General features: G+C 42.7%; 1 protein-coding gene and 1 pseudogene across 2 annotated transcripts; both read right to left on the bottom strand.

Moving 5' to 3' along the window:
- Nucleotides 1–1,190: 1,190 nt before the first annotated feature.
- LOC136453322 (uncharacterized) lies at nucleotides 1,191–2,082 on the bottom strand (annotated as a pseudogene).
- Nucleotides 2,083–3,588: 1,506 nt separating this feature from the next.
- On the bottom strand, nucleotides 3,589–11,840 carry LOC136450611 (casein kinase 1-like protein HD16). 2 transcript variants are annotated; one of them, XM_066451142.1, is made up of 17 exons: nucleotides 11,683–11,840; nucleotides 10,590–11,008; nucleotides 8,810–8,935; nucleotides 8,649–8,722; nucleotides 8,224–8,293; nucleotides 8,084–8,139; nucleotides 7,937–8,008; nucleotides 7,765–7,859; nucleotides 7,503–7,572; nucleotides 7,292–7,421; nucleotides 6,905–7,120; nucleotides 6,657–6,787; nucleotides 5,950–6,124; nucleotides 5,777–5,867; nucleotides 4,777–4,934; nucleotides 4,365–4,553; nucleotides 3,589–4,176 (listed from the first exon to the last, which is right to left on the bottom strand). In XM_066451142.1, the coding sequence occupies exons 2-17, from the start codon at nucleotides 10,971–10,973 to the stop codon at nucleotides 4,117–4,119; spliced, it is 2,097 nt and encodes a 698-aa protein (XP_066307239.1). In that variant the 5' UTR covers nucleotides 10,974–11,008; nucleotides 11,683–11,840; the 3' UTR covers nucleotides 3,589–4,116. The 2 variants fall into 2 exon arrangements, with proteins under 2 accessions (XP_066307239.1, XP_066307241.1); XM_066451144.1 differs by lacking the exon at nucleotides 11,683–11,840 and adding an exon at nucleotides 11,383–11,606.
- Between the last annotated feature and the right edge of the window lie 14,837 nt (nucleotides 11,841–26,677).

Raw genomic sequence — 26,677 nt, 5'->3', positions numbered from 1 at the left:
CATTGCTAGTGAGCATCGTTAGCTTTGTGCTTTTGCTTACTAGCATGTGTAGGAGCTTCCTTGTCGCTTAAAGTACTAGTGACATAGGTTTGTGTAACCTTGCTCCTAGAATTGTTTAGGAGAGCTCTAGCTAGCCCGGCACCTTTGTTGTATATTTGTTATCTTTGCAAGGTGCTAGTGAACACATATAGTGGGGTATAGTCTTGGCTAGACCGATAGTTTTAATTCTGCATTTGTATCGGTTAGCCGACGCGATTAAGTCATAGAAAAGACTATTCATCCCCCTCTAGTCGCCATCTCGACCCTTCAATGGTGCTTCACAATCTGGTAATGCAAGTGGTGGTGCTTCACAGTCTATTAGAGGAGGTGATGGTGCTTCACAGTCTGGTAGAGGAGGCTCATCAAAAGGAAGTCATGCCCTTCATCTACTGCTGCTAGTAGCAAAAGACACTGCAATGTAAGTTTAACTGCTTATTCCATGTGGTCATCCTTAATAGTAATATACTTTCTTTGTCTTAGTTATATACTTCCTTTGTCTTGCAGGATGGGCAAAAAGCTATGAAGTCATCAGCAAGAGTGAAGACAACGTTGAAGAAAGGGGCTCGGGCTAAGGTCACCCTAGAGGCCACTATACCAGGGATGTCTGGAAATCACAGTAAAGTAAGCCTCCAAGTTTCAAGTGCTTCTACCTCTAAGGTTGTTGTGTCAGCTACAGGACCAGCCAAGCAGATTTATCCAGAGGAAGGAAGACCAAGTGCAGCTGATCACAAGGGAGCCACTCCTTCTACCTTACTGCTGACAGACCCAAATCCTTGAGCCCATGTCTGTGTCTGTGTCTTATCTATGCTATCTAGAACTATTGTAATGAACTTGAATCTGTCTTATCTATGCTATCTAGAACTACTGTAATGAACTTGGATCTATCCTTCTACCTTACTTCATGTGTGTCAAATTTCATGAGTCTCTGTGTGTGCAACATGAACTATTGTAATGAACTTAGATCTGTGTTAATCACTGAATGACATGTGTTAATCACTGAATGACATGTGTTGTATGGATCTGTGTTGTATTGAACTTTAGTCTGACAAAGCTCACTGGTTACACATATAAAAGGATTCATGCAACCACACTTCACTAAAACATTAGGACATGAGCATTAACCTGATACTCATACATGGTCTTGCATTATGCTCATGCATTAAGCTGACACACAACACATAATAGAACCTGAACATGTTTTCAGTACCAACAGGGATCCTACTAACTACAACTACAACTACACCAAGGCTAACACCACATTGACTTACATGATCCAAGGCATCCAGGAAGCAGCCACTAATCCTACACAAACAAATAGAGCACCAAACAAGAACTTCCTCTCATTCTCCAATGTCCCTATCCTCACCTCTAACTCAACCCTAGATTCAGCTCCCAACTGCAATTCAGCTTGCATAATGGCCACATCTCTCCTGGCTGCAACAAACATGCCCCCCCTGTCTTCATTGTACCTGACAGCGCCTTCCAGCTCAAGCTGCAGTCTTTGATTCTCCCTTGTTGTGCTTTCCAGCTGAAGCTGCAGTCTTTGATTCTCCCTTGTTGCACCTTCCAAGAGTCTTGCAGACTCCATTCTTGCATCTTCCAAGCTCTGTTCAGCTACTCCAGTTGCACGCTTCTAGTACTTTACTGCATCTCGCAAATCAAGCAGAAGTTGCTTCTTGGAGCTACTATTTGGCGGATCCACCCAATTATAAAAGTCGCAACCACCATCCTATGAAACAAACCAATAACCAACAAATTAGAGACACACTCAATCACTGATGCATCTACAGACTATGAATCACGAAGAGAACAACTTACACGAGCCCGTGCACACTTCAGATACCGCAATCCTGGGTTCAAATCACTCCAAGATATGAACCTACCAGCTTTTGCACCGCATTTGCATAGCACAGCTGGGGTATACTCCAGTGGTCCTTCACGATAGGGGATGGGTGAGGACGAATTGCCATGGGAATCGCCATGGCGACGCCATCGCGACTCTTGGGTCCCCAAACTTCGGCTGGATCCGCTTGAGGTCGTCATATACGATTGCGAAGGCGGCAGAGGGGAGACTGCGGACGCAGAGGGACCGGAGGAGAGGATGCGGTAGCGGCTACGACGATGGAGGCGGCGGCGGCGATGGAGGCGGCGGCGGTGTCTAGGGTTTGGGGGAGAGGAACTGAGAGGGAGAGATAGAGCTGAGCAGGCCGGCTTGTGTTTTGACCGGCGCGGTGATCCTATGTGTCCGTCAACGCCAGCGTTGCCACTCAAAACCGGGAACACGTCAGCGCAAACCGCCTCAAACGCGCCGAGGGGCTTAAAGTGAACAGGTTTGAAAGTTTTGGTGCCCAGATCAGACGGTTTTGTACTTAGGTGTAAAAATTAGACCAACATGAGAGTTCAGGGGCCAAAAGTGGACTTAATCCAAAAAGATTTGGCAGCTAAAGTGCCCAAGTAAAGCTAAGCATTTTTCTCTAGCGCATGTCTCATGTATAACCAGCAAGGGGCAATCTTGCACATCGCGACATGAAAATTGAGGTAAAGTGTCTAGTCTGTGAGAAAGCCGAGGAAGATGGAGGGCACTTATTGTTCAAATGCAGAATGGCTTAAGATATATGGGGATTCCTGAACCTAAAGAGGGAACGGATGGCGCTGGCTACTACATCGCATGTCCGAGACGACGTTGAGTTCATCATGAAAACAAAGGAGGACCGAAGGATGCTGATGATCATTGCGCTTTGGTTCACTTGGAATGAACGGAATCTAATCCGAGTGTATGTGTGGGAGGGGTGGGGTGGGTGGGAGGGGGGGGACGACAAGGAGCAGGATTCCTCGGCGATAGGAGAAATGGAGCAAACCACCAATGGGTTTCCTAAAACTTAATTGTGACGCATCCTTCCTACCTAGTTCATCGTCGGGCAGCTAGGGTTTCTTCATCCGGGATTGGGACGGATATGTGGTCATGTCCGGATAGGGGAAGATGGACCATCTACTGAATGCTTTCTAGGCCGAACTCATCACCTGCCTCGAGGAATACAGAAGGCGATTGATTTGAGTATTGGGCACCTAATTGTTGAGACAAATGCGAAAATGGTGGTTCAAGCAGTCACAACCGATGACTTCGATGATGTTTTTTTAGTGCCTGTTTGAAGGACGAGATTGTAACCAAGCCCCTCATGCATTTAATTGCGTGGTATTTGTTTGTTTAGTGAGAGGAGCGAATCATAAGTTCTATTCCTGAAAGCGTACGTGTAATTGTTGCTAACAATTTGTTAGCAGCTGTAATGAGATTACACCCAGTTTCACAAAAAAAAAAAAAAACGTCTAACCATGGTGTGTAACAGTATCAAATTAGTTGCTCTAGCTTTATGTACCTGTCCTGGTAACTGCTTTTGAGGTTCAGCACTTAACTACTTAAGTACACTGTTGTTCTTTTCACTGGATTCCTGCTCTAATCGAGGTTATGTATTCCCGAATGATGGTAACAAGCACGTCAGAAATTCTTCTGTGACGCGGCCAAAAAAAAACGAACAAACAAAACCAGGATGATATTAGTAATGCAACATTGCATTAATTAATGCTGGTAAGAATTATAGAATGGTGGGATCGATACACCGAATTTTCAGTACACTTGTTTTCCTCACATAATAACTTAGCATTTTCAGAGTTCCGGAAAGATGGAACTTGGCTTCCACTAAAGAAAATGCAATGACATCATACGCTATACACGATGGTTCTCAGATGACTTGCCTCCGAAGGAGGCTACAAGCTGTCATACTCTTGCACGGCAGTCAGGAGCGAAGCAAAACATGCTGATGCAAAACATTTGACGCCATTAGCGTCTGCACCCGCCACTAGCCAGATCACATCCTCCTCGTCTGCTTATTGGCTGCTTGCTTTCCACCTTCCTCTCGGTTCTTTCTTGAGCTCCTACTCTGGACATTGTGAGGTGATTCCTTGACCAGTTTACCTACACATACAGAGAGTAATAGAGAGCAGCAACAAAAATTGCTGAACTTTCCAATATCTACTCATCAGAATATGCTCTTCCCAACTAGGGATGCAGCCGAGCAAGCCTCATGACACTGTCCGGCCATAACATATTGAAGCAATGTAAAGGTTCTTGGCCCATTTCTCCTGCAAAAGACCCAGATTATTTTGTCGACGTTAGATGGGTGATTTGAGTCCCTGCTTCTGGATGGGCTAGGCCACATGCCAAGTTGAGACAAAATCACAGCAACTTTAACACGAAAACCCTAATTTTCAGTTCAAATAAGCGCCCTAGTTTTGATAGCGTAGTCAAGGATAAAAATATATGATCATACCTTCACATGGTTGCTTGGAAAAGCAGACGTTCTAAGAGTTTCTTGTGTCTCGTCCATTAACTTTCTTTTAGGTATACTCAATATGAAAGCAGCTTGATCACCAGTGGCTGCTGTAGAAGTTATTCTATATCCGTTCTCCCATCGTCGGTGAATACCTTCACTAGGATAAAGAAAATCCAATTCCACTACCTGCATTGCATAACAAAAAAGAAAGCACAATCAAATTGATTTCAGATAGCAGATAGTTTCAAATACCACACAGTTCTATTATGTATCCTGTTTCCTGCAGTGAGTCACTTCTGTTTAAAAACCAGATAGTTTCAAATACAGTTCTATATGCAGCTGCTACTAGAAGTACCATTGCAAAATATGCATTTAACTGTGCATTGACCAAAAACAACTTCCACAATACCTGTTCAGAGTATCCAGAGTTCCTTGACATAACTACACCCCAGCGGCTTCCTGCAGTTGTCATTGATGTAACATGAAAACCTTCTTTCCATTTCTTGTTGATCCACTTGTAGGGGAATGATTCACTAACTTTGTAAGACTGCTGAGTGTAAGGAGTTCCTGCAAAGAGTAAAAAGGTTCAAGTAATGTAACTCATGTGGTAATTCTAAACCGAAATGCACAAGATAAATCAACGCAGACAAGGCAAACTGGCAAAGTGAAAGGCTACAGAAACAGGCCAAATATCTATAGAATCACAGAAAACTGTTACTATCAGCCCAAAACTTGTGTTGTGCTTGCATCTAACAGTATAGAAGTGGAGCATCTTCATCAAGTCCTTCTGGAAAAGGACAATTTGAGGCCCTGATTTTAGAACCACGACATATCAAACATTCATGTGATTTGTTTTCTTGTGTGTACACCCGTTCAAGCGCCAGATAGGGTTAGACTTGGGTCGGGCCAAAAAACCTATCGTTTTTTGCTGGCCCAGACCTGACTGGCAGCCGTGCCAGGCCAGATTTTTTTGGCCTGTGCCCCCACCTGACTAATGCATCGGGTTGGGTATTTTCCCAGGTTGAGATGGTTTCGCTATATTGGGTAGGGTTTTGGATCAAAAAATTCAGCCCACACCCGACCCAGTGTCCAGACTGAAATCGTGGCCCATGCCCACCCAATACACTGGTCAGGTCAACCAGTCAATGATCAGGTCTACTTGTGTGTATTCTCAATGTTATCTTGTAACATATCTTGAAACTAGAAAGCAAACAAGAATGTGAAAACCACCAGGATCTAGATATAACCAATTGCTTTGCATGCCATAGCATACATGAGTCAGCATAGAACATTTAACTGTGTATATGTTTGGTCAGTAACACTGACAGCAGTAGGCACCACCCAAAGATTTTTCATATGAATGTAATAAATATGAGAGGCCTCCAATACAGCCATCAATTGGGACATACCTTTTGACATGACCACCAAGGAACTCCCGTTCGTTGCACCAGCTATGGCACTGATGTAGTAGTTATTTTCCCACTGCTCCATAATCCAATCCTAAAGTGCAAGAAAAGGCACCTTGTAGCTTAAAATGTAGCCTTGCTTAGAAAAGCACTATGCTTGAGAATTGAGACCATACCTTATGAAGAAATATGGGTGACAGTTCATATACTTGGGATGTGAAACCAGTCCCTGCATCCATAATGAGGGCCCAAAGATTTGCTGAAGATGCTACTGAACTAATGAACAATCCATCTTCATTACCCTTCTCTATGTGTTGATGAAGTCTGGCATCTGCTACATTGTAATGGTATCTGAAAGGAAAGAAAGCATTTTAGAGCATAAAGCCATATAACTACTTTAGATGATACATTTTACTTAATAACTTATAATCTACAGTTGTGGTACATTCTCAACTGTCTTTTTTCCAGGACATTTAAAACGGCAAAGCACTACAAAAATTTTACATGGTTTCTGTTAATAAAAATCTGCAGTTGTGAATGCAGCACAACTGTGTGCATATAGCATCTATTGCTCGTCAATTGTCAAAGACCAGGGAAACATCTCAAAATGTTTAGTGATAGTTAAGACTAGAAGCTTCCCAAGGAGGTAACTCCTTCCACATTCAAACAGATTACCATAGAGAAGCAAAAACAGATGTACTTGCGTGGACAAAAGTCCATGCAAAATATATATATATAAACATTGAAATGTCCACACAAAATCATCTCATATAGGAGGTATGGAGTCAGGACCACCACAAGCAGGGTCTAACTTGAAAATTGAGCATATCATGACAAGATACATAATGCATACACCCAAAAAGACTATTATTTACTTAATTACCTCTGCTTCATGGGCCTTCTAGCATTATAAACTGAAATCCACTGATTTGCTGGGCTTCCAAGTCGAACTTTCTTCTTCGGTTGCTCATCTTCTTCTAGATTTACAAGCAATCTTCCACGCTTTTGTCCAGCCTACACATGAAAGTAATCGAATGCAAAATTAAGCCAGATATCCAGTAAGTACAAAAATGCATAAAACAACTGTATAAAAAAAATAAGAAATGTCATTCCTTGTGGTAAAAAACAAACCTTCAATGCACCATCAATTCTAATAGGTCTCAAATGCTGGGGCTCAATCAATTCATCGAAAAGGGAAATAAGTTTTGAGTAATTTGGTTCTTCATCAAATTTCATGTTTGTCACAGTCTCCAGGAAGAGTTTGAATGGAGGTGGGCAAAAACAGCATAATAGATCTGGAGAGGTAGCCATTTTCTTCTTGCAAACAAGAAAACTCTTGTTCTCGCCCTGCAAAATAAAGCAGTATTCAAACACTACTTCAATCTATATGTGAATTCAGGCATAAAAGACAAGAGAAAATGGCTTCAAGCGTGTAAATATGACAATGAATAAGAAAGTCTGCATAGTCAATAACCAAAAGAATGATTCAACAATCTCATCCAAAGAAAGATAGCAAACCTGATAACCTTGCCACGGCAACCTTCCTCTAAGAAGAAATATCAATGTATATGCTAATGATTCCAGATCATCCCTTCTGCTACCAGTACGTCCTAAATGCGCATGGACACTAGCGTATCTTATTGTACCTCTGTTGAGGAAGGGGCAAAGTAAGATCAGTGTAATGAAGGGAAATGAAAAACACACTATTTGGTAAAGAAAAAAAACAGACCTGAAAATATCTGGTTTCTGATCATATTCAACATGTTGTCCAGATGACCCTGCTTCCTTCCATCTAGATGCTGACAGTGCAAATGGAAGGAATGATAAACTTGTTAACTCAAATTTTAGATCAGCATTGGTATATAACAAGTTTAAAGCACATGTGAAACATAGCTCACAGAATATTAACAAAGAGCAGTGCGACAAACTGGTTAGACCATCTTAACATTTGCAAGCAAAATATCTATCACAGGAGAAGCGCCATGACGTACCTAACCCAAGATCAATCAGAAAAAGTTTTTTCTCGTCAGGGGATCCAGGCTGACCAAGTAGAAAATTCTCGGGTTTAACATCTCCATGAACAAACCTGACAGAAAATTACCAATAAATAAATAATTGGGAGATACAGTATGTCAAATAGAATTCAGTAAATACACTAGTCACCCTTTTGCATGAAGTTTCTCAAGTATAGAAATTGCCTCTACAGCAATGCAAGCAACCATATTAGCTGTCATCCTGAATCAAATATTGGTGATCAGTCAGCTTAGAAGAACATGAGTGAAACAAAGCAGACAGAAAATATCATCTTACGTCTGCCCAAATGAATTCCAGACATCCCAAAGGCTGGGCCCTAGAATATCCATCACCTGGAATAATTGTAATGCTTAGTTCTTTAACTTAAGTAATATAAACTCAGATTCAACTATGCATATATATACATAAGAACTAACCAGAACATAGTAATCTCCTTGCCGACCTTTGTAATGAACCCATGGTACACCATAACACCCGTTCAGAGCACTTGAAGCAGATGCACAACAAAAACATTAAAATTAGTAGGATGACTAGTAAGATTTGTACTAATAAGTAATAACATCATATACTGCTATCATATTTAACAGAATGCTGCCAAATAAACAAAACAACAAAGAAATGACAGAGTTCAAAAGTAATGAATGGAGCCATCAATGTACCTTAGCCATTCAATATTTTGGGTTTCAGGATAAAATGTAAGTCCAGAGTTACTGAACCAAACACAAAACTATAACGATGATTCGTATCGCCATGTTTCAAAGTACATTTTTCATAACTATGATCCCTAAAGTTCTTCCGTAAGAGTGTAATATACACTTTCAGCTTAATATGATGTAATTACCTATAAACTTGCCACTCATATGGAGGGCCATAATTGCAGCCCTTACTGTTTCGGTGCTCAAATTTTAAAGCAACCTGTGGTCAGTAAGCCATGTATTAGTATAACTTTCATAGAAGAGGATATCTTTTTTAAGTAACTTCAAGGGTAAACTATATATAAACCTCATAAGCATCAGGTCCAGTGCGCTCTGTTCCCCCAGAAATCCTTCTGCCAACATATACTTGCCCAAAACCACCTTTTCCCAACTTGCGCTCAACCTTGTACTGCGGAGAATGGCCTACTTGAACCTGCAAATGATATCTATCATTTAAAGGAGACCAAATTTTCAAATTCAGTTATACACTTGCAGTTCTAACTTTTGGCACCATTGGCCAGAGCTGTCGGTTCTTACCAATTACCAAAATATATTACTAATAAATCATATTCCATGAACCTGGAGTACATGGCCACTTTTTACTTTTTAGCAATCCAAGCTTTTGTTGGTAAGATTCTCATGTTTGAATTTATATCTTCCAAGTAGAGTGAAAAAAATCATGCTAGAATTTGAGGCATAGGTGGGTTATTTGCAGCACTAGCCATTTTTTACTAGATGTAGTAAATTAATCTCTGACAACTACATGTAGTCCGGTACTATCCAGTTTTAGAGTGCTCAAGAGCTGATGACAGATGCGAGCTCTCTATACCTTTTATAGCAAGTCCTTGCTATATCTCATAATACAAGATTCAATACTTTGGACGTAAAATACTGTAATCTGTCCGATTTACAGATGCAAGCAAACAGGCTTTATCATGTTCACATAACTTCTCTTCTGCATACAACTCGATTCACCTAGTCAACAAAAAAAGCCTGGACTTTAACACTTTGATCTAAAATACGGGCATGCTTGGTTTCTTTGCGCACCCTGCCTGGCCTTACCTAGTAAGGGGACAAGAAGATACTGTTAGTTCTCTTGCTTGGTTTGATTTGAGCAAGCTGGGCAAGGATTTCGTAGCTTTTGATGGAGACTGAAGATGTCTCTCTTCAAGTAGCAAGGTTTGCCTTGACCAACCTTGCAAACCAAGGCCAGTGGGCAAGGTTGGGCAATAAAACCAGACATGACACTTTCAGTTGATTAAATTAAGTCTAGAGGTAGACATAAGTGATGTAATAATTTATACATCTGAAACCATGCAAGATATGATGCTAAGTTTAGAGGAACAAAGCAACTGCATCTACAGACACCTATATCATTGGAAGTGGCCTGAGACAAACAAAACATGAATGCAGGATGGTGCACCTACCTTGACACATGTGACTGACACTCTGACAGTATGTAGTTACACTAAGCAACACGTTAAGTGATCTAATGTTAAAGGAATAGCACTGTTTTCCTCAGGAGAATGGTACCAAGCCATATTGAATCCATAACTTTCTGTTTTGTTACCAGCTCCAAACTTCTTTAGGTCACTACATATCTGATACACAGGCTATCCCATAAATCATGAAATCGCTACACCTCCAGCTAAAGAATTGTGCATATTAATATGAGCATTTCATTCATTCATTCTCATTAGAAATCAAGAAGATAATCATTACAGACATATAACCATTACAACAATGATAGAGTAAGGAAGAAGGTGCTGATTTTTTTGTCACTTGATTCTTGATGGTGTAAGATAGTTAATATATGTAGGTTTCAAAGATGCATAATGAGTAGCTGCATGGAAAATAGGCACATATATGAACTACATTTATTTTTTTTTAAATCTGTATGATACCATACTCCATGTGCCATGTGATACCTTGTCACAATATATATTTTGTCATTATTATCCCATTTTCTAAGATAGCTTCGCTGCCAAAACTAACCTCAATGGCAAGAAATGACACTGCTATGGAAATCATGCAAGTGAAGATACACAACCAAATAGGGCAAGCAAAACTGCATAAGAAGAGTGTACCTTCTCTGGGACTGGAGATGTAGTCCCTTCATCTTCACCTGCAGCAATCTTCTCAGCACTCCCACCATCCATCTTCACAACCTTATCAGCAAAGTCTTGAATGGGCTGTGCCCCACCTGCAGCGCGGCCACCAACACCAGCTCCTGGAAGAACCTCACAAGGCTGGTCAGGATCTAAGTCAATCACTGGAACACCTCTTCCTCTTCCTCCCCTTCCCCGTGCTGCTCCTCTCCCTCCACCCCTCCCACCCCTTCCTCTACCACGCCTTCCTGCCACCGTAGGTGCCGCCACAACCAAGTTGTCGGTAGGGTCCTGAGCCACAAGATCCTCAACCTTCTTCGCCCTCAACCGAGATTGCCGGACTCCACTACGCAACTCTGGCATCCTTTCTCCCCATGCACTTCCTATCGCATACGAATCTGTCAATCGAAAACGACAACAGCATCGTTAAGTAGTCAATTCACTGGTACTAGATTCTACTGCCAGCTCATCAAACATAAAATATCACTGGAAACATGAGAAAACACATCTGGATAAATAAGTACCGATCGAGCAAGCACAAACAAGCCTTCATTTATTTGTGATCGACGTCTAGGACTAATGCAAAGCTACTGACCCTTGTCCCATTTGCGGTGAAACAATCTACGCAAGCCATGACATGAGATTTCCCAACAGTCAGCTCCCCACTACCTCTCTCCTCCCCAAATCCTATCCCGATCTCCTCCACACGAACTCCTCTCTCGAAAAACCGATCAAAACACGCGCGATTAACGCACGCCAATACCTCACCCACCTCATCGAAACCCGCCGGGCCGCCCCCAGAAAATCTCTACGGGTACCAACAGCAACCGAGGGGACAGAGGCCGCCCCCAAAATTTCCGCCACGAAACGGGGAGATCGGCGGGCGCCGGGGCGATCCCCGCGCGATCAGACACTACGGCCGCTAAGATCGGTCGGCGCCGCGCCGATCGTCCGCGCCCGCCTCGTCCTCCTCCGCCACCGCCGCCGCCGACACGCTAGCCAATCCGTGACGCGGTGCCCGGCGATCGACCTGGGAGGAGGGACGGATGAAAGGGTAGGGTCCGGCGCTTACCTCGGGGAAGGAGACCGTGCGGCGGCGGCGGCGAGGTGGGGATGCGCGGAGGGATGGGTCGAGGGTGGGGGGAGGTTGGTGTTTGGTCTCTCGCGCAGACACACACCGCTGCGCTGTGGCTGGCTGTCTGGAAGGGAGAGGAGGGGGCTGGCTTTTTGAAGGCTTCGCGTAATCACGTTGTTAATTTCCAGTTCCTCCGTTTGGAAGGCAGCGAATGCGCATGCATGCGCGCTCAGCTGGATCCAAGGGCCACCATTCGCCGGGGCCGCGCTCGAGGCGCCATGGATAACGTGCATCGCTCGGTGGGGCCTACCGCCCAGGTCTGTCAGCAGCACCAGTAGTAAGATTTTTTTTTGTAGCTAGAAGGATTGTATCACCTGTCGCCGTGAAGTGTGTGCGTTGGCGTTGCTACTTCTGCCCATCTCTTCTTCTTCTTTTTTTTCATATAATACGATTTTTCCTTGCACTCAAATGTGTTTGTCCGGTTGGCTTGGCTGATAAGTAATGACTAAGACCCGTTTGGTAGGGTTTTTCCATCGACTTCAGGAGTCGTTTGGAGCCGTTTTCTGCCAAACGGGGTAAAGTGAAATAGCTTCACTGGTGAAGCCCCTAAAAACATGCTCTCACAGTGATTTGGGGTGGGATGGAGCTAAAAAAATGGCTTCTCCCGGCTCCTCCTCCAGGCCCTTAAAAACATGCTCTCACAGGGAAGCCATTTTGCCAAATGGTTTACCAAAACCGCTTCAGCTTCACTAGTGGAGCTGTTCGTGGAGCTGAAGAAAAAAAAATAGCTTCACTAGTGAAATGAAGCTCTGCCAAACGGGACCTAAAAATACCGTTGACTGATTTATTGCGAGAAAAAAATATTATTCATTGGCTGAAAAAGTACGGCTTATAAACCGAGCAACATAGTGCTGTTTTTTAGCTAGGAATGTTACCACTATTAATCTTTCTTGCATATTTTGGAGTATGGGATCTTAATCGATATACTAGTTTTGTGCTTAATACTGTACTTTTGAAGAACGGGTCTGACACTCTGACTTGTATTAGTCAAAGTAGTCTCTTACAGGGCTAAAATGGTCAATCGGAGCGTAAGATATCTATCGCGAGCTTGTCTTGCTTTCTTTCCTAGGCACATCACATTCGCTGATCCTCTTTCACACTGATTGCCTCCATCACGCAGCATGTGGGTACTGGTGGTATTTAGGCCCTGTTTGGTTACCCCTTCTAAAAGTTTTAGGATCTAAAATCTGGATAGAATTTGCTTAAAGAATCAAACATTTCCTCCTAAAACCTTCTGAAAAATTTAGATGGGTCAAAAACTTTATAAGCTCCACCCCTCCTAAAACCTCTTAAAGTTCATTTGGACCCCACTACCCCTCTCTCTCCCACCCTCCCTCCCCCCGCTGCCGCCGTACGGGCCCGCCCCTTGCGCCGCCCCCGCTCCCTCCCCAACCCCGCCACCGCTCCCTCCCTCCTCCACTCCCCCTCGCGCCGCCCCCGCTCCCTCGCGCCTCCGGTCCGTGCCCTCCCCCCGCCGGATCCGCCGCCCCTTCGCGCCCAAACACGGTGGAGGCAGCGACGGCGCCGGGGCTCCAGCTGCTGGACCTGTTGGAGCGCCAGGGCTCCCGCTGTCGGATCTGCCGCCCCCAGCCCCAGGCCGCCCTCCCGCTCCCCCGACACCGGCGGCCCACTGCTCCCCCTGGACGCCTCGGCCAGGCTGGATCTTGAAGGGGATCTGCGCGACGACGAGCGGTTGCGCGAGGTCCTGTGCCTTGGTGGAGGTGAAGGCGATGCCGACGTCGGGTTCGTCGTCGACGGAGACCAGGATGGATCCCCAGTCGGCGCTGGCGGTCGGGGAGGCCGGGTGGGTCGCCATCGCCGATTCGCCCAGGGGGTTGTTCCTCCTCTGGCCCGAGATTCGCCTAGGCGGCTGGTGGTGCGGTGGGCGAAGGGGCGCGCGCCTACGGTGGAGCCGGCCTCGCCTGAGCGGGAGGCGGCGGGCGCCGCGCCGCCGAGGGCCATCGCGACGGAGGCGAGAGGAAGAGTGCAGGGGTAGTAGGGGTAGGAGGAAGCAGGGCAAAAGTGTCTTTGTTCAACAGTATTTATTGTTTTTAGTCACTTTTAGTAGGTGGAACCAAACACATTTTTAGGAGGTTTTAGATGGCTGCTAAAAGCTCCTAAAAATTTTAGGAGGTGGGAACCAAACAGGGCCTTATGCGTGTCCTTGCAACAGTAGTGCGGGGAGGGGGGAGGGGGGGCGGGGCGGGGGCACGAGTCGGGGTAGGAGCGAAGTATTTCATCCGTTCTAAATTATAGTTCGTTTGATTTTTTTTACCTCAAATTTGACCACTTGTCTTATTTAAAAATTTTATGTCAATATAGTTAAATTTAAGTCATTGTTGAAGAACTTTTGTTAATAAAGCAAGCTGCAACAAAAGAAGTTATATTTTGCACAAATTTTTGAATAAGACAAGTGGTCAAACTTGAGGTCAAAAAATCAAACAAACTATAATTTAGAACGAATTTAGTATAAAACTACCGCGGTACGTGATTGGGATAATATAAGGTACATAAAAAAACAGAGCTATCAATATGGACTTTACAAAAACAGAAAAAAAAAACTAGCCAGATTGAAGGGGGAAAATAATTTTCAGTTTTGAATCTAGAGCATGACAGGGAAATTTGTTTTCTTTTATTTATTTATTAGGAAGTGAAAATGCATATTGAGAAGCAACAATTCGGGGAAGAATAGAAGAAATATCCCGAGGACCAGCGTTGACCTGCAAACACCGGCCGAATTTATGGTTGTAACTGGGCCCATCAATCTGATCACGGAGCTAGGTAGCCGGCCCATAATAATATGCGTGCATCGGCCTTTAAACGAAATGTCAAGCCCACAGCCCACAGGAGAGCAACGGATTGTGTGTGAAAGGCTAAACCATTAGAGCCTTTTACATGTGTGTCGTTATAAAAGATGGTCGCGGTCTATGTACCACTAAAAAGTTCGAACACACCTATATGTCATGACACTTTATTTTTTGCCTCCCAAGCCATTCCGTCCACTTTTTCATCTAATGGTGTCAATCTGCGTTGGAAAAAGTCACAAATACCCTCACGTTGCTTCTTGACCGTGCCCTTCTTCGTTTCCTCCACTGGTCGTCTTCGTCCCGTCCTCCACCATGCGCCGGAGCGAGCGAGCCCCGCATGAGCTAGGGCGGGGGGTGGAGCCAGCCTCATTGATGTATCTTGGATTTGAGATAGATTGTATCATGTGAGAGATGAGACTTATGCTTTATCTATGTATCTCTTGAGACATTATCTTTATTTATATTTTAGTGGCTTGTGGACTTGAGAAAATGTGTAATGAGTGCTATGTGTGAATTACATGTGTTATATTTATTTTCATAAAGACTATGCATGCTAGAATGAAAATATTTGATGTGATGCCTTTATATTTATTCTTGTGTGATATATCTTATCATATGCGTCACTGTTTCACTTTGTCACACACATATGCACCCCACGGATGCAATGATTTAGGGAGAGTCTCCTATATGTTTTAGTATGTGCAATTGACATTTGAGGTCATTTTGTGAATTCTAATCATAAGCACATATTAAGGGGGAGCCTCTCATAAATCATTGAACCCAAAAGTTTAAATGTTTATATCATTTTGTAAGCTTTAATCAAGTTGTCATCAATCACCAAAAAGGAGGAGATTGAAAGTGCATCTAACCCTTTAGTGGGTTTTGGATGATTGAATAACAACGTGATTAAAGGACTAACCCGTTTGCTAAGTGTGGACAGGTAATAGGTTATCTCACAGGTACTTAATGAAAGCCAAAATGATATGTTGTTGTGTAAACAATCTAGTTCAAGCACAAGACAACAATGCAAATGGAATTCATGCAAAGGCTTAATTATTGTAGGATTTCCATGTTCTATGAGAAAGCAAGCTTATAAGAATTAATTAATGAGACGTAAGGGATTGCATATGGATTGGTCTCATATTTGAAGCTTGCTAAATTGAAATGAAAAAAATAACAATACATGAATGAATGATTCAACACAAGATGTGACTTGATGCCTTGAGATGGTGAAGATAGCAAGGAAAGGCTTCGAGGTACTAAGCAAGGGTGAAGGGCAAGCGATGGCTTGGCGGCCGAAGAACCTAGCTAGGGTGAAGAAGGAAGTACTTGCATTTAGTTGAGGTACTAATCAAGCTATGATGTTCACGTTTATGTGGAGGATCAAATCACTATTGGAGTGTTTTATGAAAATGACTTGATATATTTTGGAGTTATTCATATTTGATGAATGGAATCAAGTCACGTGCTCAAGATGGCTATGCTCAAGTGTAAGGATCAATATCAACATGTTGGCACCCTATTTGATGAAGATTGGAATACACGGCCTCAGATTGAAAGAGATCAACTCAAAAGGTTTAATTTAGTTATACTTTTAAATTTAAGTTAATAGGAATGTCGTACTATTAAGAGGGATGCATCATGTTGATAGATAATGTTTCATAAGTGCTTAAGCCAACCCATGTGAGTTTTGAGTTTTTGAGAGATAAAAGAGCTAACTGATTTCTTGTTGGTCTAGCAATACCGAACGTGTCCGGTATTTGTCCAGCAGCTGTAAAATTATTGTTCTCGGGTTGTTTTGTTGGGAGTTTCGACGGTCGAGAGTTCTGGCAACAGTCGGGAGTTCTGACATCTCGCACTTTAACTGACATTGGAGGGTTCACTGTCCTGGTCATACCGGACGTGTCCAGTATGCATGACTAGAGGCCAACGGCTAGTTTTCAAAAGCCTTGAGGGTCGGGAGTTCCGACGGTCGGAAGTCTCGGCATATGTTGAGAGTTCTGACACCTCACTTACTTTAACTCAGTTACATAGTTTTCAAATATACTGAGGGTCGGGAGTTCCGACGTAAGTTGGGAGTTCCAACGCCTCACAACTTCACTGTAACTTAGTTACCGTTGGGGCAGTGTAAGTCATACCGGACGTGTCCAGTATGCATACCGAACATGTCTAGTATTGCAACGGCTAGTTTTCTAAGGGGGCTATAAATACCCCCAAGCCTCCACCTTTGGAGGCTGCTAATTCTGCTGACATACACACACGTTTTTGAGCCTTACCAACTCTCCCAACCCTCTCTTAGTGAGTGTTTGATCAAATTTGCCAAATCAAATTATGGGTTGAGTGAAATTCAAAAAGAGAGCAATCCAACCACTTGAGCACCTGCGCATATTGTCAATCTCGTGATTCGCATTTGTTACTCTTGGACTCTTCAGTCCTAGACGATTAGGCATCACCGGAGAGCACCTGAGAGATTGTGGTGTGCCTCGAAAAGTTTGTAACGGTCGATTCTGCTGCCTCAGAATCATCTAGTGGAAGAAGGAAAAGGAGTTGGAAAAGACTCCAGCTAGAGTGACCTTCATGGTACCCTCTAGGGCTGACCTTCGCTGGGTCACCCGCAACCCTCTCAATGGAGAGTAGGACTCGAACGAGTCCGAACTGTGGTAAAACAAATATCGTGTCTCAATTTGCATTTCATTCGATATTTGTGTTGCTCTAGCTCTTGTGCAGGTTCTCTGTGTTTACTATCATCTCCAGTAGATACCTGCAGTTTGGTTTGAAGATAGAAATCGAAGGGAGCAAGTTTGGGGCTGTTCTGCTGAAATCATGTATACCGGACACGTCTGGTATCGATCACTGTGCCCGGCTTTTCTATAGAAACCGTGCATACCGGACACGTTCGGTATTCATACCAGACACGTCTGGTATTAGAGCTCCGTGCTGAAAATATTTATTTTTAGTTTCTAACTTTGTGTTGCAGGGTTATAGCTTCTAGATACATTATTTATACCTTGTATACTCTGTAGCTAACTTGTGAGGGGTAGTACTACTCTTTATTTGGAGTTTCCATCGTTTCTGCATTTAAAGGTGTTAATTTTCAGAAACGCCTATTCACCCCCCTCTAGGCGGCATCCTAGGTCTTTTCAATTGGTATCAGAGAAAGGTTCTCACCTAAAGCTTCACCGCCGTGAGAAAAGGATGTCGACGCCTATTAAGTTGGAGCCGGTGCTTCTCCAAAATGATGGTTCAAACTTTCTAACTTGGTCAATACATGTACTCAATGCCTTTAGAGATATTAGTCCTCTTGTTGAGCATATTGTGGATACAAGCATACCTCTTTCTATAGTTGATTGGAGCAACTACAAAAATTTGTCAAAAGAGGAAGAGATATGCGTGCAACTCAATGCTCAAGCTATTAATATTATTTTGAGTACATTGAGTGTAGAGGTTCAAGATGAGGCAATCTTCAATGGACAACCACCTCCAGAGAGTGCTCATCTCATTTGGACTAGACTTTTTGATTTATATGGAAAATCCAAATGTGATGATGCATTTGAGATCGAGTCAATGAAAAGTATGTCCATTGTGTCTTCATGCAGCGAAGAAGCCTCACAAGACCTCAAGAGTGCTGAGCTAGAGCAAGAAGTGCAAGCAGCACATGACCTGCTATCTGCCTGCACATACCGGACATGTGGCCAAGGCAGCAGACCAACAAGCAGTTGTTTGCAATGATGCTCAAGTCCGGTGGCGACCAAGTGATGAGTCAACCTCAGTATCTCATGATACTCATCACTTGTGTCTCATGGCCAAGAAAAACAAGAAGAAGAGTAACAAGAAAGATCAAGAAAAGGAGAAAGCACAAGTAGATGATCAAGATGAGAGTGATGTTGAAGTTGAAGATAACTACAACCTTGATCATCTCAATCGCAAAGACAAGTTCATCATCATGAAGATAGTTGAAAAGAATGATGAGCTTGAAGAAGAGATTGAGAAGCAAGAGCAATCACTTCAAAAGCAAGAATTGTTTCTTATCTCCAAAATGAAAGAACTAAAGGCTCTAAGTGAAAGGTATGAAAAATTGTCAATTGAGCATGCTTTAGTTACTAACTCCTCTTCTAGTGTTTTACAACTAGAGAAGGAAAACTTTGAGCTCAAGGCAAGGCTAGATGAACTATCAAGCAAGTATAATGTGCTACAAGCAAATTATGTTCATCTAAAGTGCTCTCATGAGGAAGTAGTAGAATCAAGCATCATGCTTGAGGTGGCTCATGAGGTTGTGATTACATCGATAAAATTTTCTCAACCTCTCACACATCCACTCACTAGTACACCATCTCAATTAAATGTTTCTTGTACTAATGAGTGTGCTCCTCAAGCAAGCCAATCTTCGATTGAGCTAAATCTCATAGAAAACTTAGAGCTCAAAGAAGAGGTGAAAAGATTAAAGAAAGATGTGATTCGATTGAAGGGTAGGGAGAAAGCATAACCTTCTCAAGATAACCGTGATAACATGGTGAAGAAGCTTGAGAAGGGTTCGAACCTTGCTTCCTCCAAAGCCCAACAAAAGAATCACATCTCAAGCAAGGCCAACCCAACCAAGAGCAAGAAACATGAAAAAAGGATGTGCTATGGTTGTGGATTGTATGGACATGAGTGGGCTATGTATCCACACAAGAGTTGGCCAACAAGGTTGAAGCCACCAATCAAAAGGCTTCTACCAAGGAGGCCAAGCGAATGAAGAGTGATGGGCAAAGCACTTGTCTCATGAGCAAGAAATTGGGGCATCCTACCAAGAAATGCCAAATGTACAAAGAGGCAAGAAAGGAAACCCAAGTTGCAACAAGAAGATTCTATGGTTGCAATGAGATGGGCCATAAGGTTGATAGATGTCCATACAAGCAAAACAAGCATAGAGCAAACAAAGGCCGCATATGCTATGCTTGTAAAAGAAAGGGGCATCTAAGCTATGAATGCCCAAATGGTAACTTACCTAAGCTGAACACATTTGTTTATAATGATATGCTTAGGAAGACCACAAATGGAGTTAGCATTAGCAAGGTGATGTGTTCACCACAAACTAGTTCTAAAGTCATTTGGGTGCCTAAGCACTTGTTGACTAACTCAAAAGGACCCAACAAGAGTTGGGTACCAAAGTATGCTTAGGTTAATGATGTAGGTACTTGGTGATGATATGAAGGCTTTGGGGTGGTTGAGCAAGCAATTTAACAATATTCACTCAATCTATCAACCAATTCTTATCATAATCCCTTATATGGTTGACCCGAAGATAATTCAATGAACATATCATATATTTCATCCTCACCATTGGTAACAAGTACCTAAACTTTTTAGGATAGCCACTTTGTTTATTTCGTGTTCTATAGTTCACAAATAGGTACATTTGTGAAATAATGAAAGTGGTTAATTAGATTCAATTAAAAAGAATTTTACTTTGCCATATGATGCTTTTAACGGCTCTCTAGTAAAACAATTCATTTGTTGAGGTGCAAGTTTACAATAAATACTAGAGCTAAACGAAGAATTTCAAGCAGTGAATTAATTGGTTCTGTCCTGAACCTATCGGACGTGTCCGGTATGGCCAGGGACAGAAAGAAAGTGTTTCTGTTCTGTGTATTCTGGATATGTCCGGTATACCTACCGGACGTGTCCGGTATTGCAGGAACCAGAATACTAATTGGATAAGCAACTAGGTTTTTTTATCCATATATTTTCATATATCCTAAATTTACTTAGAAGCTTGTGGTTTACAAAATCTAAGTGGATTATGACCATCTCTTATACTCAAACTTACTTATGGCAAATTATTTGGTTATGGTCCAAAATAGAAAATTGACTCCCAAATTCTTAATAGAATAAAGTGCTTGTTGAAAAGTCATTCAAATTACATGAGGCACTTATTTAGGGGGAGCTAAGTTTCTATTTTTCACCATTGTGGACTAACAAATTTATCTAGCATTCTTTGTAGTTCTTTGGATGAAAATGTGTCTAGCATGATTATTTGGCAATTAAGGTCAACATAAAGATCATCATGCTATTGATCTTCTTAGTGGTATTCTTGTGGGCTCAAGGCAAAGGCATGTGTTTACATACATACATTGTAAGTGCATCTAAGGCCCTTTATATGTTAGAATGTGCATTTGTGTGACATAGGAGAGATATTTTTCAAAACCCATAACTAGCATGTGTAGGTGGTGTGAATTTGAAAAACTATTTGAATCTTGGTCTTTGTGACCTAGCCTTGTCATGTGATGATTATAGCTCCCCTTGATTGTTTGATTGGCTAATCACACATGACATGGCTTTCTTAAGTCCACAATCTACTATGACTCTCTTTATCTCTCTCAAGTAAGCGAAATCTTGTATATGCCAAATATTTGGAAAAGAGAAAATCATTTTATGGCATTAGATAAGAAAAGTGATTATACTCGCTTTGGATCAAGATTATATACCTTTTTGGGCTGAGAAATAACAAAAAAGGGGATTAGAAGAGAGAAAACACTTTTTCAAATTATTTGGGCCAGCCCATGTATACCGGACGTGTCTGGTATGCTATCGGACGTGTCTGGTATGAGCGGGACTATAAAACCGAGCGTACCCCTTCGGCCCAGACAGGCTTGTCTCCTTCCAACCAACCTAGCTGCTGACTTCTTCCTCACCTAGGGTGACTGAGGACTTCACCAAGAAAAAGGAGAGAAGGAAATCACATTGGAGAAGGCTTGCATCAAGATTGAAGGCTTAGGGACTTGGATTTCTCATCGCCTTCTCATCTCTCCTCTCAAGGTACCCTAATCATGGACCTCGTCCGATCTACATGGTCAATGCATGATTTTGAAATTCCTTCGGTCAATATGCTGCATTAGTAATATAGAAGCAATGCCCAAAGTTTGGAATTGATCCGTGATGGTTTGAATCTAGGAACCCTATTTAGGGTTGCTGGACGCCCATATCGGACGTGTCTAGTATGCTACTGGATGTGTCCGGTATGGCCCAGCAGAGCAGGATCTCTGCTCTCCTTTGATTCAATCCTATCCTAGAATTGTTTGTTAGGCTTAGTTTCTTTTGTATCTACATTTTGCAAACTTTTTGATAGTTGTATGTCAAGATGATTGTAAAACCTTGGATAAAAGATTCTATGTCTAATCGCAATTCAAGATTAAATTTTGGGCTTGTATCTAAAATTTCTTGAAAATCCTTGGATACAGGATAGCAGCCATGAGTAGACGATAGGAGCTGAGGTCCAAGCACAGGCATGATCCCGCACTTGAAAAGTACAAGAAGGCAAGACAGGAAATGCATCCTGGATTCAAGCCGACCAACAGGAGGTCTACCAGGGCTGCTTCTAGTGTAGCAGTTTAGTATGCAGAGGGGTTAGGGAGCTCTTCTTCTGACATTGACACTGATGAGTTTAGAGTGGAGTCTAGAGAAGAAAGAAAGAGGAAGAGCACTGATAGAGGATCAGATGGTGATAGCTTAGATGAGGAGCAGGAGATTGAGGAGGAGGAGCCAGTTCCTCCTGTTCAGCACTAGCCTAGTTAGGGTATGCATTATGGTCTCCTTGAGACATGTTTGCCCAATGTGTCCTCTTATGTTCCCAGAGTTGACTATAGGGGAAAGGGTATGACCAGGAAAGCTAGAGATGAGCAAAGGGTTGATCCGAGAGGCTTACCTAAGGTTCAGTATGATCACTACTTCCAAATAGCTTTTCACCTGGACTTCTACTCTAGTGTGATTCTCACTAGGAACCCAGTTATTGTCAGGTCTCAGTGGATTGACTGGCAGTACGTTAGAGAGTTGCAGAAGGCCTCAGTTGATCATGCCATTGCTATTTGCCAGCGCATCGGGGTTTATGAGATCATGGAGTTCCATCATGATTAGAACACAGAGGTAGTAGCTCAGTTCTATGCTACTCTATTCGTTGAGGAGGATGAGAGGCAGATGCACTGGATGCTTGAGGGCTAGTGGTACAGTGTTGATTATGATGTTTTCGCCGCTCACCTTGGCTTTTCAGAGGATGACCTCCAGAGAGATTAGATCCACACCGAGCAAGTGTTACCCCCTGAGCAGCTTGCCTATATGTATCCACCAGGAGGTGAGAGAGGCGTAGTGGGGAAGGTTCTAGGTCTTCACCCTACCTATAGATACCTAGATAGGATGTTCAGGAAGACTATTGACTGCAAGGGTAGAGACAAGGGCAACATTACAAATTACTCTAGGAACCTACTCCATAGGATGTCACCTGATGCTCGGCCTTTTAGCATATTTGACTTTATTTGGTCCGAGATTAGGAGTGTGGGAGAGAGGCCCCTCAAGGGATGTGGATTTGCTCCCTATATCATGTATACGATTGAGCAGGTGACAGGGCACACATTCGAGTATGATAAGATTCACAAGGCCCTGAAGATTATTGTAGATCTGCCTGAGACAGGGTTACCTCCAGCATGACTAGGAGGAGCAGCAGCAGCACCAAAGGTAGATGCACCTGAGAGTGGTGCACTAGTAGGAGCTTCACCTCCACCATGTGCTCCTTCATGTTCTACTTCACACCGTGGCAGTCCTCCCTCACCTATCCGTAGGCTCTTCAGCTCCATATTTGGGATGTACCGAGACATCCAGACTCGACAGCAGAAGGAGAGGGAGGCTAGGAGGAAGGACACTCGAACCTTGAAGCAAATTGCTTCTAGGCTTGAGCTTGATCCTCCTAGGTCTCCACTATCAGATGAGGCAGTTAGTGAGCCTAAGACTAAGGAGTAGCAGTAGGCCAGATATGATATAGAGTATGTTGAGTTCATTCAGCAACAATAGCAGCAGGCACCTGAGCACCCTAACACTACCACTTTAGGCTTGTATGCCTACTCACTCTCAGCCATGTCCTAGCACTGCAGACGACTATGCTTCATACTAGTGGAGTGACCTCACTTGTGGTGGTGGCTACTACGCGTCTGGTGGCTATGACCCATCTAGTACGGGTGGTTCTCGTCCAACCCATGTTACATGCTCAGATGATGAGGAGGCTGATAGAGATGATGACAATGATGAGTGATCTCAGCTTTTAGTGATAGCTTGTAGCCTCTTTGTCCTTAGTATGTCATTGTTAGACCTTTGTGATGATAGATGACAAAGGAGGAGAGAGACTGATTAAAGCTTCAGGATAGTTTTATTTGCTTATCTTTGTACCTGAAGATATGTACTGCAGGCTGTAGCTTTTCATTTTTGAGCATCATTGATGTATCTTGGATTTGAGATAGATTGTATCATGTGAGAGATGAGACTTATGCTTTATCTATGTATCTCTTGAGACATGATCTTTATTTATATTTTAGTGGCTTGTGGACTTGAGAAAATGTGTAATGAGTGCTATGTGTGAATTACATGTGTTATATTTATTTTCATAAGGACTATGCATGCTAGAATAAAAATATTTGATGTGATGCCTTTATATTTATTCTTGTGTGATATATCTTGTCATATGCATCACTTTTTCACTTTGTCACACACACATGCACCCCACGGATGCAATGATTTAGGGGGAGTCTCCTATATGTTTTAGTATGTGCAATTGACATTTGAGGTCATTTTGTGAATTCTAATCATAAGCACATATTAAGGGGGAGCCTCTCATAAATCATTGAACCCAAAAGTTTAAATGTTTATATCATTTTGTAAGCTTTAATCAAGTTGTCATCAATCACCAAAAAGGGGGAGATTGAAAGTGCATCTAGCCCTTTAGTGGGTTTTGGATGATTGAATAACAACGTGATTAAAGGACTAACCCGTTTGCTAAGTGTGGACAGGTAATAGGTTATCTTACAGGTACTTAATGAAAGCCAAAATGATGTGTTGTTGTGTAAATAATCTAGTTCAAGCACAAGACAACAATGCAAATGGAATTCATGCAAAGGCTTAATTTTTGTGGGATTTCCATGTTCTATGAGAAAGCAAGCTTGTAAGAATTAATTAATGAGACGTAAGGGATTGCATATGGATTGGTCTCATATTTGAAGCTTGCTAAATTGAAATAAAAAAGATAACAATACATGAATGGATGATTCAACACAAGATGTGACTTGATGCCTTGAGATGGTGAAGATAGGAAGGAAATGCTTCGAGGTACTAAGCAAGGGTGAAGGGCAAGCGATGGCTTGGCAGCCAAAGAACCTAGCTAGGGTGAAGAAGGAAGTACTTACATTTAGTCGAGGTACTAATCAAGCTATGATGTTCACGTTTATGTGGAGGATCAAATCACTATTGGAGTGCTTGATGAAAGTGACTTGATACATTTTGGAGTTATTCATATTTGATGAATGGAATCAAGTCACGTGCTCAAGATGGCTATGCTCAAGTGTAAGGATCAATATCAACATGTTGGCACCCTATTTGATGAAGATTGGAATACACGGCCTCGGATTGAAAGAGATCAACTCAAAAGGTTTAATTTAGTTATACTTTTAAATTTGAGTTAATAGGAATACCGTACTATTAAGAGGGATGCATCATGTTGATAGATAATGTTTTATAAGTGCTTAAGCCAACCCATATGAGTTTTGAGTTTTTGAGAGACAAAAGAGCTAACTGATTTCTTGCTGGTCTGGCAATACCGGATGTGCCCAGTATTCATACCGGACGTGTCTGGTATTTGTCCAGCAGCTGTAAAATTATTGTTCTCGGGTTGTTTCATCGGGAGTTCCGACGGTCGGGAGTTCCGGCAACGATTGGGAGTTCCGATGTCTCGCACTTTAACTAACATTGGAGGGTTCACTGTCCTAGTCATACCGGACGTGTTTGGTATGCATGACCAGAGGCCAACGGCTAGTTTTCAAAAGCCTTGAGGGTCGGGAGTTCCGACGTGAGTCAGGAGTTCCAACGATCAGAAGTCCTAGCATATGTCGAGAGTTCTGACACCTTGCTTACTTTAACTCAGTTATATGGTTTTCAAATATACTAAGGGTCGGGAGTTCCAACGTAAGTCGGGAGTTCCAATGCCTCACAACTTCACTATAACTTAGTTACCATTGGGGCAGTGTAAGTCATACCGGACGTGTCCGGTATTGCAACAGCTATAAAACGGCTAGTTTTCCAAGGGGGCTATAAATACCCCCAAGCCTCCACCTTTGGAGGCTGCTAATTCTGCTAACATACACACACATTTTTGAGCCTTGCCAACTCTCCCAACCCTCTCTTAGTGAGTGTTTGATCAAATTTGCCAAATCAAATTGTGGGTTGAGTGAAATTCAAAAAGAGAGCAATCCAACCACTTGAGCACTTGTGCATATTGTCAATCTCATGATTCACATTTGTTACTCTTAGACTCTTCGGTCCTAAATGGTTAGGCGTCACCGGAGAGCACCCGAGAGATTGTGGTGTGCCTCAGAAAGTTTGTAATGGTAGATTCTGCCGCCTCGGAATGATCTAGTGGAAGGAGGAAAAGGAGTTGGAAAAGACTCTAGCTAGAGTGACCTTCGTGGTACCCTCTAGGGCTGACCTTCGCTGGGTTGCCCATAGCCCCCATAACAGAGAGTAGGACTTGAACGAGTCCGAACTTCGATAAAACAAATATCGTGTCTCAATTTGCATTTCATTCGATATTTGTGTTGCTCTAGCTCTTGTGCATGTTCTCTGTGTTTACTGTCATCTCTAGTAGATACCTGCAGTTTGGTTTGAAGATAGAAATTGAAGGGAGCAAGTTTGGGGCTGTTCTGCTAAAATCGTGTATATCGGACACGTCCGGTATCAATCACTGTGCCTGGCTTTTCTACAGAAATCGTGCATCCTGAACACGTCCGGTATTCATACCGGACATGTCCGGTATTAGAGCTTTGTGCTGAAAATATTTATTTTTAGTTCTAACTTTGTGTTGCAGGGTTATAGCTTCTAGATACATTATTTATACCTTGTATACTCTGTGGCTAACTTGTGAGGGGTGGTACTACTCTTTATTTGGAGTTTCCATTTTGGAAACTCCCTTTTCTAATCGTTTCTGCATTTAAAGGTGTTAATTTTCAGAAACGCCTATTCACCCCCCTCTAGGTGGCATCCTAGGTCCTTTCAACACACCGCCCCCACCATGCGCGCCTCTAGGGGCATGGACAACCTAAAGACGAGATGACGAC

This window comes from Miscanthus floridulus, chromosome 5 (assembly GCF_019320115.1).
Source record: "Miscanthus floridulus cultivar M001 chromosome 5, ASM1932011v1, whole genome shotgun sequence".
Classification (NCBI taxonomy): Eukaryota; Viridiplantae; Streptophyta; class Magnoliopsida; order Poales; family Poaceae; genus Miscanthus; species Miscanthus floridulus.
Note: the sequence above shows the minus strand (reverse complement) of the source record. Positions and strands in the feature narration are given on the sequence as shown.